The 13,481-nt window shown below is 41.6% G+C and overlaps 1 protein-coding gene across 4 annotated transcripts in view; it reads right to left on the reverse strand.

Annotated features, from left to right (window-relative positions):
* The window catches only part of LOC139366928 (protein AF-10-like), a 71,138-nt gene that overhangs the window by 49,295 nt on the left and 8,362 nt on the right, over positions 1-13,481 (reverse strand). For all 4 annotated transcript variants that reach the window (XR_011626820.1, XM_071104685.1, XM_071104683.1 and 1 more), the window contains one exon: positions 11,837-11,891. Coding sequence is in view for 3 of the 4 variants with exons in the window: in XM_071104685.1 (XP_070960786.1) it covers positions 11,837-11,891 (55 nt within the window). In the remaining variant the exon portion in view is untranslated. The remainder of the gene's footprint in view (positions 1-11,836; positions 11,892-13,481) is intronic.

Here is a 13,481-nt window from a genome sequence, read left to right on the forward strand (position 1 = left end):
TCTGTCCGAGTGACCATTGGGTTCTTTGGTCACCTCCCTGACCAAGGTCCTTCTCCCTATTTGCTCAGTTTGGCTGGGTGGCCAGCTCTAGGTTCAAAACTTCTTCCATTTAAGAATGATGGAGGCCACTGTGTTCTTAGGGACCTTCAATGCTGCAGACATTTTTTGGTACCCTTCCCTAGATCTGTGCCTTGACACAATCCTGCCTCGGAGCTCTACGGACAATTCCTTCGACCTTATGTCTTAGTTTTTGCCCTGACATGCAGTCAACTGTGGGATCTTAAATAGAGTGGTGTGTGCCTTTCCAAATCAATCAATCAATTGATTATACCACAGGTGTACTCCAATCAAGTTGTAGAAACACCTCAAGGATGATCACTGGAAACAGGATGCACCTGAGCTCAATTTCGAGTCTCATAGCAAAGGGTCTGGATACTTATGTAAATAAGTATGTTTTCAAAATGTTAATAAATATGTAAACATTTCTACAAACCTGTTTTTTGCTCTGTTACTATGGGCTATTCTGTGTAGATCAGTGGTTCCCAAACTTTTTATAGTCCCGTTCCCCTTCAAACATTCAACCTCCAGCTGCGTACCCCTCTAGCACCAGGGTCGGCGTACTCTCAAATGTTGTTTTTTGCCATCATTGTAAACCTGCCACACACACACTATACAATACATTAATTAAACATAAGAATGAGTGTGAGTTTTTGTCATAACCCGGTTCGTGGGAAGTGACAAAGAGCTCTTATCGGACCAGGGCACAAATAATAATAATCAATAATCTTGCTGTTTATTTAACCATCTTACATATAAAACCTTATTTATTCATCGAAAATTGTGAATAACTTACCACAGGTTCATGAGAAGGGTGTGCTTGAAAGAATGCACATAACTGCAATGTTGGGTTGTATTGGAGAGAGTCTCAGTCTTAAATCATTTTCCACACACAGTCTGTGCCCGAGGACCCACTCTCACATAGGTATGTGGTTGCAAAGGGCATCAGTGTTTTAAGAGCGTGATTTGCCAAGGCATGATACTCTGAGCGCAGCCCAATCCAGAAATCTGGCAGTGGCTTCTGATTCAATTCCAATTTCACAGAACTGCATGTTGCAATTTTGAGGCTCTCTTGTTCAGATATCGGGATAATGAATCCAGCTGTTCGTATCATCCATTTCAGAAAGTACCTGCGTAATTGCACACCCAACTCACTCAGGTGCTTCGCTATATGACATTTGACATCGTCCGTCAGCTTGAGTTCATTTGCGCACAAAAAAAATCATACAATGATGGAAAGACCTGTGTGTTGTCCTTGTTAATGCAGACAGAAAAGAGCTCCAACTTCTTAATCAGCCTCAATTTTGTCTCGCTCATCAAATATAGTTGCGGAGAGTTCCTGTAATCCTAGATTCAGATTATTCAGGCGAGAAAAAACATCATCCAGATAGGCCAGTCGTGTGAGAAACTCGTCATCATGCAAGCGGTCAGACAAGTGAAAATTTTGGTCAGTAAAGAAAACCTTAAGCTCGTCTCTCAACTCAAAAAAACATGTCAATACTTTGCCTCTTGATAACCAGCACACTTTTGTATGTTGTAAAAGCGTTACATGGTCACTGCCCATATCATTGCATAGTACAGAAAATACACAGGGAACTTGCTTAACAATGTGAACCCTTTTCACTGTAGTGTCCAAAACGTCTTTCAAGCTGTCAGGCATTCCCTTGGCAGCAAGAGCCTCTCGTTGGATGCTGCAGTGTACCCAAGTGGTGTCGACAGCAACTGTTTCCACTCCTCTATGTCTCCCTATTATGGCTTTTGTACCATCAATACAGATACCAACGTGAACAGCGTTGAGCAGCAGCTGCGTTTGGCTACATAGTGGAATTTACACGAGAGAGTAACGGTTAATGTGATTGGATGTTAATTATTTGACTAGCCTACCTGCATTTGACAATGTGTTGTTATATCGCTCAATACTTGGTTTGATTTTATTTTTGGCATCGAAACGAGGCTACTCAGGCGAGAAAACAAACTCACCCAAAAGTATAGCCCCCGTTGGTAAATATAAATGGACTGTTTGAAAATGTGAAGGAAAAAAAAATGTTACAAATAATATATATATATATTTTAATATGAATCACATTTTTATTTGGCGTACCCACGACGGCATTGCTCGTACCATTGGGGGTAATACCTGGTGTAGATTGATGAGAAAGGAAAAAATGAAATAATCCATTTTAGAATAAGGCTGTAACGTAACAAAATGTAGAAAAAGTCAAGGGTTCTGAGTACTTCCCGAATGCACTGTATATGACCGAAGACATGAGCAGAATCTTTTTTAACAACAAATGGCAGGGTAGCCTACTCTGCTGACACGGACAAAAAATCAATAAAAACAACGTTGTCCATGTAATAGGCCTGAGAAGGGGAGACACAAACAGAATATGATGTCCATCTAAACTGGAGGAGGCCTCCCGAGAGGCGCACCGGTTGCATTTTGACTTCTCACTGACAGCTGCAACTCAACAATCATCTATTTTAGGGATGAACGATATAAAATCGGTGAACATATCGGTATCGGCCCGATGTCTAGTTAAAAACTGATGTCAAAGCTACCGTGCATACCTATATGTTTTTTTAAACCTTTATTTAATTGGGCAAGTCAGTTAAGAACAAATCTTTATTTACAATGACGGCCTGGGAACAGTGGGTTAACTGCCTTGTTCAGTTTTACCTTGTCAGCTCGGGGATTCGATCCAGCAACCTATAATAACGAAGGTACATGATGTAATAACGCCACGTAAAGTTTTGCGCTACACTTTAACACAGCATTCCTAACCTAGCCCACAATGTCTGCTGTGTGGATCGAGCAGTCAACAAGTCGAGCAGTCAACAAGTCGAGCAGTCAACAAGTCGAGCAGTCATTTGAAAGAGTAAGAACATTTCAGCGAGACAACTCAAAGGCAAAAATCCATTAAAGCCAATGGTGACATCGCCCTTGACAATCCACCGTTCTCTGTCGTGGGCGATGTTGGCTTTCGCCGACTGGTCGAGCATCGGTACACACTACCAAGTGTGCTATGTTTCAGATGTTGCCCTACCGGAGTTACACATTGAGTGGTAGTGTAATCAATGTGTAATAACGTGAAAAATGTATGAATGCATTAAATTATTATGTGACGGACGTGCAGTCATATTCACACCCTGGTTGGTCAACAAGGTTATTTGACGTGTATCTTTATTGGCACACAAAGACCCAAACGGCGTTCCATAGAAATCCTGGTTGAGAATGGAACTACTGAAGAAATGAACAAAACAACACAGCAAGTAAGACAATGAAAGACAATTTTGATGATGTTTTACTGGTATGGGGACATACGTAAATGATGATGTTTTACTGGTAATGGGGACATACGTAAATGATGATGTTTTACTGGTAATGGGGACATACGTAAATGATGATGTTTTACTGGTAATGGGGACATATGTAAATGATGATGTTTTACTGGTAATGGGGACATATGTAAATGATGATGTTTTACTGGTAATGGGGACATACGTAAATGATGATGTTTTACTGGTAATGGGGACATACGTAAATGATGATGTTTTACTGGTAATGGGGACATACGTAAATGATGATGTTTTACTGTTAATGGGGACATACGTAAATTATTATGTTTTACTGGTAATGGGGACATACGTAAATTATTATGTTTTACTGGTAATGGGGACATACGTAAATTATTATGTTTTACTGGTAATGGGGACATACGTAAATTATTATGTTTTACTGGTAATGTGGAGAGAAAAAACAAAAACGTGTTGGGGGTCAGTGTGATGTCTGTGTAACCTTTATTTAACTAGGCAAGTTTGTAAATAAAATAAACATTTCTTAACAATGATAGCCTACCCCGGCCAAACCCGGACAATGCTGGGCCAATTGTGTGCCGTCCTATGGGACTCCCAATCACGGCCAGATGTGGCTGGATCCGAACCAGGGACTTGCACTGAGATGCAGTGCCTTAGACCACTGTGTCTGTGTGTGTGTTCACTATTTAACTGTACTAGAATGCTTAAAAGGCCGCTAAAATGTAAAATAATCTGTATCTTTTTTTTCGTCAAGGAAAATATCAGTATCTTTTTTTTTTTTCGGTAAGAAAATGATTGGATATCGGTGCATCACTAATCTATTTAGTTTTTGCCTTTTCCATCCGACTGTAGGCAACACAATTTAAAACAATCCACACATTTTTATTTTGTAGGCTAGGGGAAGCTAATGATCCTCTGTGGCCAAATCATGCTTTAGGAGCCTATTTTGCATTATTTGATTTATTTCTGTATTAACAGGAGTAGGCTAATTAGGCTAAATAATTTGGGCAATTTAATTCAATTGACTTAGGGAAAGCTTCGCTTCCCCTAGCCTTATGGACACGCCACCTATGAGCCTATGTCAATCTACTATCCCACAAGGTAGAACATTTTACCTATAACATTTTACCTATTTACCTATAACATTTTACCTATTTACCTATAATATTTTACCTGGGGTGATAGATCCTAAATTCAAATCAAATTTATACAACCAGTTCAGGACTAAGCTACATTAAAAAAAACATTTAAACACAAGAACATTTTGCTTAAAATGTTTATAAAATATTATTCCTCAACAATATTAGAGCAGCATTGCACAAAAGGCTGTCGGTTATGCGCGAATGTGTATTTGGCAACTGGAAAAAGAAAGAAAGTTGACAACCAATAGAAAATGAGAGAAACAGGCTACTGGTTTCAATGGCATATGGAAGTCTTTATTTTAAAACATATTGCCTCCATGGATGTTGCCCAGGCTACTTTGAAGCAAGGTAAAACATATTGCCTCCACGGATGTTGCCCAGGCTACTTTGAAGCAAGGTAAAACATATTGCCAACATGGATGTTGCCCAGGCTACTTTGCCCAGGCTACTTTGAAGCAAGGTAAAACATGCTTCAATATATGTAGTAAAACATTCAGGTTTCAAACAAAGTAGCTTTATGTTTTCAAAATGCATACGGCCTCCAGCTCATTGCAAAGTGGTGTGTGACGCGCTGATGAAGCCTGCCTTCCGTTGCCAATGCATTTGAATGGCGAATTGGAAGTGCGTTTCAATTACCAGTTGAGAAATATGAACAGAAGCTCTTTTTAAATCGTGGCCCAAGCATTGTTTTTTTTTTTTACACATGATTGCATTTAGAAATGTTGCGTAATGATTGGACTTATAAAAGCTCTGTCTGATAAGGGCTCTGTATCTGTATGCTGTGAGCGTGTGATTAAATTGCGATGTGTTTGTAACTGGCCTACATTCAATAGGCCATGCTGTGAAAGGAATTAAAAATGAAAAGCTGAAATGTCTTGAGTATTCAATGCATTTATTATGGAAAGCCTACATAAGTTCAGGAGTAAACATTTGCTTAACAAGTCACATAATAAATTGCATGGACTCACTGTGTGCAAAAAAGGGACCTTACAGATAAGAAATACCTTTAAGGTCCCTCGGTCGAGCAGTGAATTTCAAACACAGATTCAACCACAAAGACCAAAATAAGGGCTCCTATTGGTAGATGGGTGGGAAAAAAAGAAGCAGACATTGAATATCCCTTTGAGCATGGTGAAGTTATTAATTACACTTTGGATGGTGTATCAATACACCCAGTCACTATAAAGATACAGACGTCCTTCATATGAAACCCTGAGGGGTTTCACCATGAGGCCAATGGTGACTTTAAAACAGTTTGAGTTTAATGGCTGTAGTAGGGGAAAAAATGAAGATGGATCAACAACACTGTAATCACTCCACAATACTAACCTAATTGAGAGAGACAAAAGGAAGACTATACAGAATAAAAATATTCCAAAACATGCATCCTGTTTGCAACCAGGCACTTAAGTAATGCTGCAAAAAAATGTGGCAAAGCAATTCACTTTTGGTCCTGAACACAACGTTTGGGTCAAATCCAATAGAACACATTACTGAGTACCACTCTCCATATTTTCAAACATAGTGTTGGCTGCATCTTGTTATGGGTATGCTTGTAATAGTTAGGAACTGGGGCGTTTTTCAGATAAAATAAGAAACAGGGGCCTCCCAAGTGGCGCAGCGGTCGAAGACACTGCATTGCGGTGCTTGAGGAGTCATTTCAGACCCGGGTGTGATCCCAGGCTGTGTCACAACCGGACGTGACCGGGAGTCCCATAGGGTGGCACACAATTGGCCCAGCGTCGTCCGGGTTAGGGGAGGGTTAGGCTGGGGGGAGGCATTACTTGGCTCATCGCACTCTAGCGACTCCTTGCGGCTGGCCGGGCGCCTGCAGGCTGACTTTGGTCGTCAGTTGAACGGTGTTTCCTCCGACCTATTGGTGCAGCTGGCTACTGAAGAAACGCAGTTTGGCGGTTCATGTTTCGGAGGACGTATGACTCGACCTTTGCCTCTCCTGAGTCTGTCGGGAGTTGCAGCGATGAGATAAGATCAAAATTGGGGAGAGAAAGGGGGAAAAATACAGAATATAAAATTTAAAAATTACAGAATGGAGCTAAGCATAGGCAAAATCCTAGAGGAATACCTGGTTCAGTCGGCTTTCCACCAGACACCGAGATGAATTCACCTTCCAGCAGGACAATAACCTAAAACACAAGGTCAAATCTACACTGGAGTTGCTTACCAAGAAGACGTGAATGTTCCTGAGAGGCTGAGTTAGTTTTGACTTAAATCTACTTCAAAATCTATGGTAAGACCTGAAAATGGTTGCCTAGCAATGATCAAGAACCAATTTCACAGAGCTCGAATAATTTTGAAAATAATAATGGGCAAATGTTACACAATCCAGTTCTGGAAAGCTCTCAGAGATTTACCCAGAAAGACTCGCAACTGCCAAAGGTGATTGTACAAAGTATTGAATATTTAGGGAATATTTATGTAAATTACATATTTCATTTTCAATAAACTTAAAAACATTTCTAAAAACTTGTTTCCACGTTGTAATTATGGGGTATTGTGTGTAAATGGGTGAGGGAAAAAAAGATTTCATCCATTTTGAATTCAGGCTTTAACAAAATGTGGAATAAGTCAAGAGGTATGAATACTTTCTGAAGGCACTGTACATAACGAATATACACAAGCGGCAATTTAATTCCCCAAAATGAAGTAACTTAACCCATAGACCGTTAAGCAGGACTGGTCAAATGTATTTACATCAACTGGTATTCCCAACAATGAATAGGCTAAAAAGCATTATGTGGCAATGGGATTTTTTCCCCGGACAATTGGTCAGTGCCAATTAAATTTATTGGCTCAACAAAACAAACATTTAAAAAAACAGCTATTACCAGTTAACGGAAACCTTGACACACAAAAACAGTTACAGATTGCTCTCTGTCTCCCTGCGCTGTACCTCATGTAAAGTTTACCACTTGAAACCAAGCCAGACGTTTACCTAACAGATTAATCCCTGTTTACCTTCTGGCACTGCAGGCAGCAGCCTCACCTAAAAAACACCTGGGACTACTACCGCACGAGAGAGAGCTACAAAAGAGTTAGCAGTAAAACGGTGTGTGATGTTTTGATGTCTCCCCACAGGCCAGGTCACAATCCTACAGCTGTGCCTCTCACACACACACACACACACACGTTTACAGTATTCACTCTGAACTCCTGGTGAACCCAGAGAGGAACCTCCTCAGAGCCCTGTTAACTCCAGCCTGGACCGCCCCCCTCATAAACACACACACACACACGTAGGGCTGCACAATTAATCTAAATTTAATCGAAATTGCGAGGTTGGCATGTGCAATATCCATGTCGCAAAAGGCTGCAATTTTTTGAAGCCCTATAGTTTCCTCTGTCATCTCTCTCCAGTCTCCCTCTCTCTCAAATGCGGCTACTTGCTTTCGACACACACCCTGCCACGCCCCGTCACTCAATCAGGCACAGCTGGCTGTTAGATTCACTCACTCAACCTGAGTCTGCAATGCATGCTTCTGTTAGCTCTAGCCCATGCAGTCAAGAAACAAGGATGTTGCTTATTCCAACTTTGCTTCTTCACATCAATCCACCTGTGTTCTGTATTATACTATTAGTATCTTTATCTACACAAACCGTTGGTTAGTTATCAAGCTTCACATGTGCCTAAAATAAGCATTAGCCGCTAATGATAATTGCTAACCAGCTAGCTAAGTACATTGAGATAGCAAAGACTATGGAGCTAGGGCTATCCTGCTGCCAGTGGTGGTGCCAATATGTTACTTGTGCCAAGACATGTCCTGAATCAGAGAGAAATAGGTGAAGAATATTCTAAAATCTTTATCTGAATATAACATCTCTTTTCAAAATAAATCAAATGTTATTTGTCACATGCGCAGGATACAACGGGTGTAGATTTAACCGTGAAATGCTTGCTTACGAGCCCTTCCCAACAATAGAGTTAAAAAACGATAAAAAGAAAAATAGTAACACAAAATGAATAAAATGAACAAGAAAGGAGCTGTATATACAGTTGAAGTCGGAAGTTTACATAAACTAGTTTTAATGACTCCAACCTAAGTGTTTCAACCACTTCACAAATTTCTTGTTAACAAACTATAGTTTTGGCAAGTCGGTTAGGACATCTACTTTGTGCATGACACAAGTCATTTTTCCAACATTGTTTACCAACAGATTATTTCACTTATAATTCACTGTATCACAATTCCATTCGGTCATAAGTTTACATACACAAAGTTGACTGTGCCTTTAAACAGCTTGGAAAATTCCAGAAAATGTCATGGCTTTAGAAGCTTCTGATAGGCTAATTGACATCATTTGAGTCAATTGGAGGTGTACCTGTGGATGTATTTCAAGGCCTACCCTCAAACTCAGTGCCTCTTTTTCCCACATCATGGGAAAATCCAAAGAAATCAGCCAAGACCACAGAAAAAAAATTTAGGCCTCCACAAGTCTGGTTCATCCTTGGGAGCAATTCCAAACGCCTGAAGGTACCACGTTCATCTGTACAAACAATAGTACACAAGTATAAACACCATGAGACCACGCAGCCGACATACCGCTCAGGAAGGAGACGCCTTCCGTCTCCTAGAGATGAACATACTTTGGTGCGAAAAGTGCAAATCAGTCCAAGAACAACAGCAAAGGACCTTGTGAAGATGCTGGAGGAAACAGGTACAAAAGTATCTATATCCACAGTAAAACAAGTCCTATATCGAAATAACCTGAAAGGCCGTTCAGCAAGGAAGAAACCACTGCTCCATAACGACCATAAAAAAGCCTGACTATGGTTTGCAACTGCACATGGGGACAAAGATCATACTTTTTGGAGAAATGTCCTCTGGTCTGATGAAACAAAAATATAACTGTTTGGTCATAATGACCATCATTATGTTTGGAGGAAAAAGGAGGATGGTTGCAAGCTGAAGAACACCATCCCAACCGTGAAGCACGGGGGTGGCAGCATCATGTTGTGGGGGTGCTTTGCTGCAGGAGGGACTGGTGCACTTCACAAAATAGATGGCGTCATGAGGTAGGAAAATTATGTGGATATATTGAAGCAACATCTCAAGACATCGGTCAGGAAGTTAAAGCTGGACCGCAAATGGGTCTTCCAAATGGACAATGACCCCAAGCATACTTCCAAAGTTGTGGCGAAATGGCTTAAGGACAATAACGTCAAGGTATTGAAGTGGCCATCACAGAGCCCTGACCTCAATCCTATAGAAAATGTGTGGGCAGAACTGAAAAAGCGTGTGCGAGCAAGGAGGACTACAAACCTGAATTAGTTACACCTGCTCTGTCAGGAGGAATGGGCCAAAATTCACCCAACTTATAGTGGGAAGCTTGTGGAAGGCTACCCGAAACGCTTGACCCAAGTTAAACCATTTAAAGGCAATGCTACCAAATACTAATTGAGTGTATGTAAACTTCTGACCCACTAGGAATGTGAATAAAGAAATAAAAGCTGAAATAATTCTCTCTACTATTTCACATTCTTAAAATAAAGTGGTGATTCTAACTGACCTAAGACAGGGAATTTTTACTAGGATTAAATGTCAGGAATTGTGAAAAAATGAGTTGAAATGTATTTGGCTAAGGTGTATGCAAACTTCTGACTTCAACTGTAGCTATATAAAGTATTTTAGGTAGATATGTACAAGAAGGCATGGTAAAGTAGCTAAGCATCAGGATAGATTAGAGAAACAAAGAAGAGAGTAGCAGAAGCATTTGCATGTTAAAGTGTAGGTGTGTGTCTTGTGTCGTATGCTTGTTGTTGGTAGGCGTACGTGTGTGTGCGTATGTAGTGTAGTGTATGTGAATGTGAATGTGTGTGGGTGTCAGTGTAGTGTGTTTATCTAGTCTTGTGAGTGTGCATTGAGTCAGTGCAAGATAGGGTCAGTGCAGATAGTCTGTGTAACCATTAAATTCCTTATTTAGCAGTCTTATGGCTTGGGGCTAGACGTGATCTCGGAGAGAGCCAATGCTCCGGTACCATTTGACGGACGGTAGCAGTGAACAGACTATGGTTTGGGTGGCTGAAGTCTTTGCCAATTCTTCTGTGCTTCCTCTGACACGCCTTATATAGAGGTCCTGGATGGCAGGGAGCTCAGCCCTAGTGATGTACTGGGCTGTCCGCACCACCCTCTGCGGTCCAGGGTGGTACATTTGCCATATCAAGCGGTGGTACATCCAGTCAAGATGCTCTCAATGGTGCAGCTGTGGACCTTCTGGAGGATTGAAGAGCCCATGCCAAATCTTTTCAGCTTCCTGAGGGGGAAGAGGCACTGTCGTGTCCTCTTCACGACTATGCGGGTGCGTGTGGACCATGTTAAGTCCTTAGTGATGTGGACACCAAGGAACTTGAAGCTCTGGACCCACTCCACTACTGCCCCATAGATGTGGATGGGGGCGTGCTCTCCCCTCTTTCTGCTGTAGTCCACTATCAGCTCCGTGGTCTTACTGACGTTGAAGGATGTTGTCATGGCACTATACTGCCATGTCTCAGCCTCCACGGAGGAGGTCAGTCTCATCGCCGTCTGTGATTAGGCCTACCACCGTCGTGTCGTCAGCAAACTTGATGGTGGTGTTGGAGTCGTGCTTGGCCACGCAGTTGTGGATGAACAGTGAGTACAGGAGGAGACTAAGCACTCACCCTTGATGTTCTCCCGTGTTGAGGGTGAGAGTGGTGGAGGTGTTGTTGCCTACTCTCACCACATGGGTAATTAGGTTCCCTGGGAAACACTGACAAACACATTGGCTTCTACCCTGTCACAACAATACTGGCTTTTTCATTTCATTGTCATGCCAAACACCAACAATAGAATTAGAATAGCCTACTCATTCCATTTCTATGATTCTAACAGATCACAAAATATAAACTAATATAATGCTATTTGGCTGTACCTACACCAAAACTTCAGTATGTATTCTTTATAGGTTGTTGTCCATTTTCTTTTTAAATAAGGAGCCAATTTGTTTTCCATGACTGATCAAAACTAATTTTCTCATGGCTCTCTCGCCTCTCTGCAGCGAGCAATATGTTTGGAACATCGAATCACAATAAAATCACAGTATCAAATCACAACACATAGAATCGCAAAACATATAAATCAGCACCTTAATTAAGCAGGCCAAACACATCCCATTAATGAGAAAAACATCAACATGGGCTAACCACAGAACCTTGTGGGATGCCAACAGCCCTGTGTGTGCGTGCCAATACTCGATGGGAGTACTCTCGTGAATGACAAGGACAGGTTTTTTGCTCCAGCCAAAATCAGTTACACACAACACACCTATCCTAGATAGATGACTCTTACCTCCGTTATCTGTCCTCTTGAGGGCACCATCTTTGTGGGGGCACAGCTCACACCTCTGCAGAGAAAGGAGACAGGAGGGAGACATGGTCCTTTAGCAAAACTCTTTACCATACAATTACACACAAAAAGATATACAGTGCCTTCAGAAAGTATTCATACCCCTTGACAAATACCACATTTGGTTGTGTTGGTTGTGTTATAGGCTGAATTCTAATTGGAATAAATAAAACAAATTCTCACCCATCTACACACAATACCCCACAAAGCGAAAACATGTTTTTAGAAAAAAAAATTGAAGTCAGTACATGTTATCACCACCTTTGGAAGCAACTATAGCTGTGAGTCTTTCTGGGTAAGTCTCGAAGACCTTTCCACAACTGGATTGTACAACATTTGCCCATTATTATTTTCTAAATTCTTCAAGCTCTGTCAAATTGGTTGTTGATCATTGCTAGACAACTATTTTCAGGTCTTGCCATAGATGTTCAAGTACACGTTTCATGAGCTAAAATAAAAGATTGCAGAATTTTACCATATGCACAAAAAGCTTCTCAAATTTTGTTTACATCCATGTTAGTGAGGATTTCTCCTTTACCAACTTAATCCATCCACCTAACAGGTGTGGCATACCAACAAACTGATTAAACGGCATGATCATTACATAGGTGCACCTTGCGCTAGGGACAATAAAAGGCCACTCTATAATGTGCAGTTTTGTCACACAACCCAATGCCACAGATGTTTAAAGTTTTGAGGAAGAGTGCAATTGACATGCTGACTGCAGGAATGTCCACCAGAGCTGTTGCCAGAGAATTTAAATGTTAATTTCTCTACCATAAGCAGCCTCCAACGTCGTTTTACAGAATTTTGCAGTACGTCCAACCGGCCTCACAACTGCAGACCATGTGTAATCACGTCAGCCCACGACCTCCACATCCAGCTTCTTCACCTGCGGTATCGTGAGACCAGCTACCCAGACAGCTGACAAAACTGTGGGTTTGCACAACCAAAGAATTCCTGTACAACCTGTCAGAAACCGTCTCAGGGAATCTCATCTGGGTGCGTGCTGTCCTCGCCGGGGTCTTGACTGGACTGCAGTTCGTAGTCTTAACTGACTTCAGTGGGAAAATGCTCACCTTCGATGGCCACTGGCATGCTGGAGAAGTGTGCACTTCACGGATGAATCCCGGTTTCAACTGTACTGGGCAGATGGCAGACAGCGTGTATGGTGTCGTGTGGGAGAGCGATTTGCTGATGAGTGCCCCATGGTGGCTGTGGGGTTATGGTACGGGCAGGCATAAGCTACGGATAACGAACACAACTGCATTTCATTGATGTCAATTTGAATGCAGAGACAAACCGTGACAAGATCCTGAGGGCCATTGTGATCCTGAGAGCCTCGTATTTCAGCATGATAATGCACAGCCCCATGACGCAAGAATCTGTACACAATTCCTGTAAACTGAAAATGTCCATGACCTGCCTACTCACGAGACATGTCCCCTATTGAGCATGTTTGGGATGCTCTGGATCGACGCGTAAAACAGTATGTTCCAGTTTCTGCCAATATTCAGCAACTTTGCACAGACATTGATGAGGAGTGGGACATTCCACAGGCCACAATCAACAGCCTGATCAACTCTAT

This window comes from Oncorhynchus clarkii, chromosome 15 (genome assembly GCF_045791955.1).
Source record: "Oncorhynchus clarkii lewisi isolate Uvic-CL-2024 chromosome 15, UVic_Ocla_1.0, whole genome shotgun sequence".
In the NCBI taxonomy this organism is placed as follows: domain Eukaryota; kingdom Metazoa; phylum Chordata; class Actinopteri; order Salmoniformes; family Salmonidae; genus Oncorhynchus; species Oncorhynchus clarkii.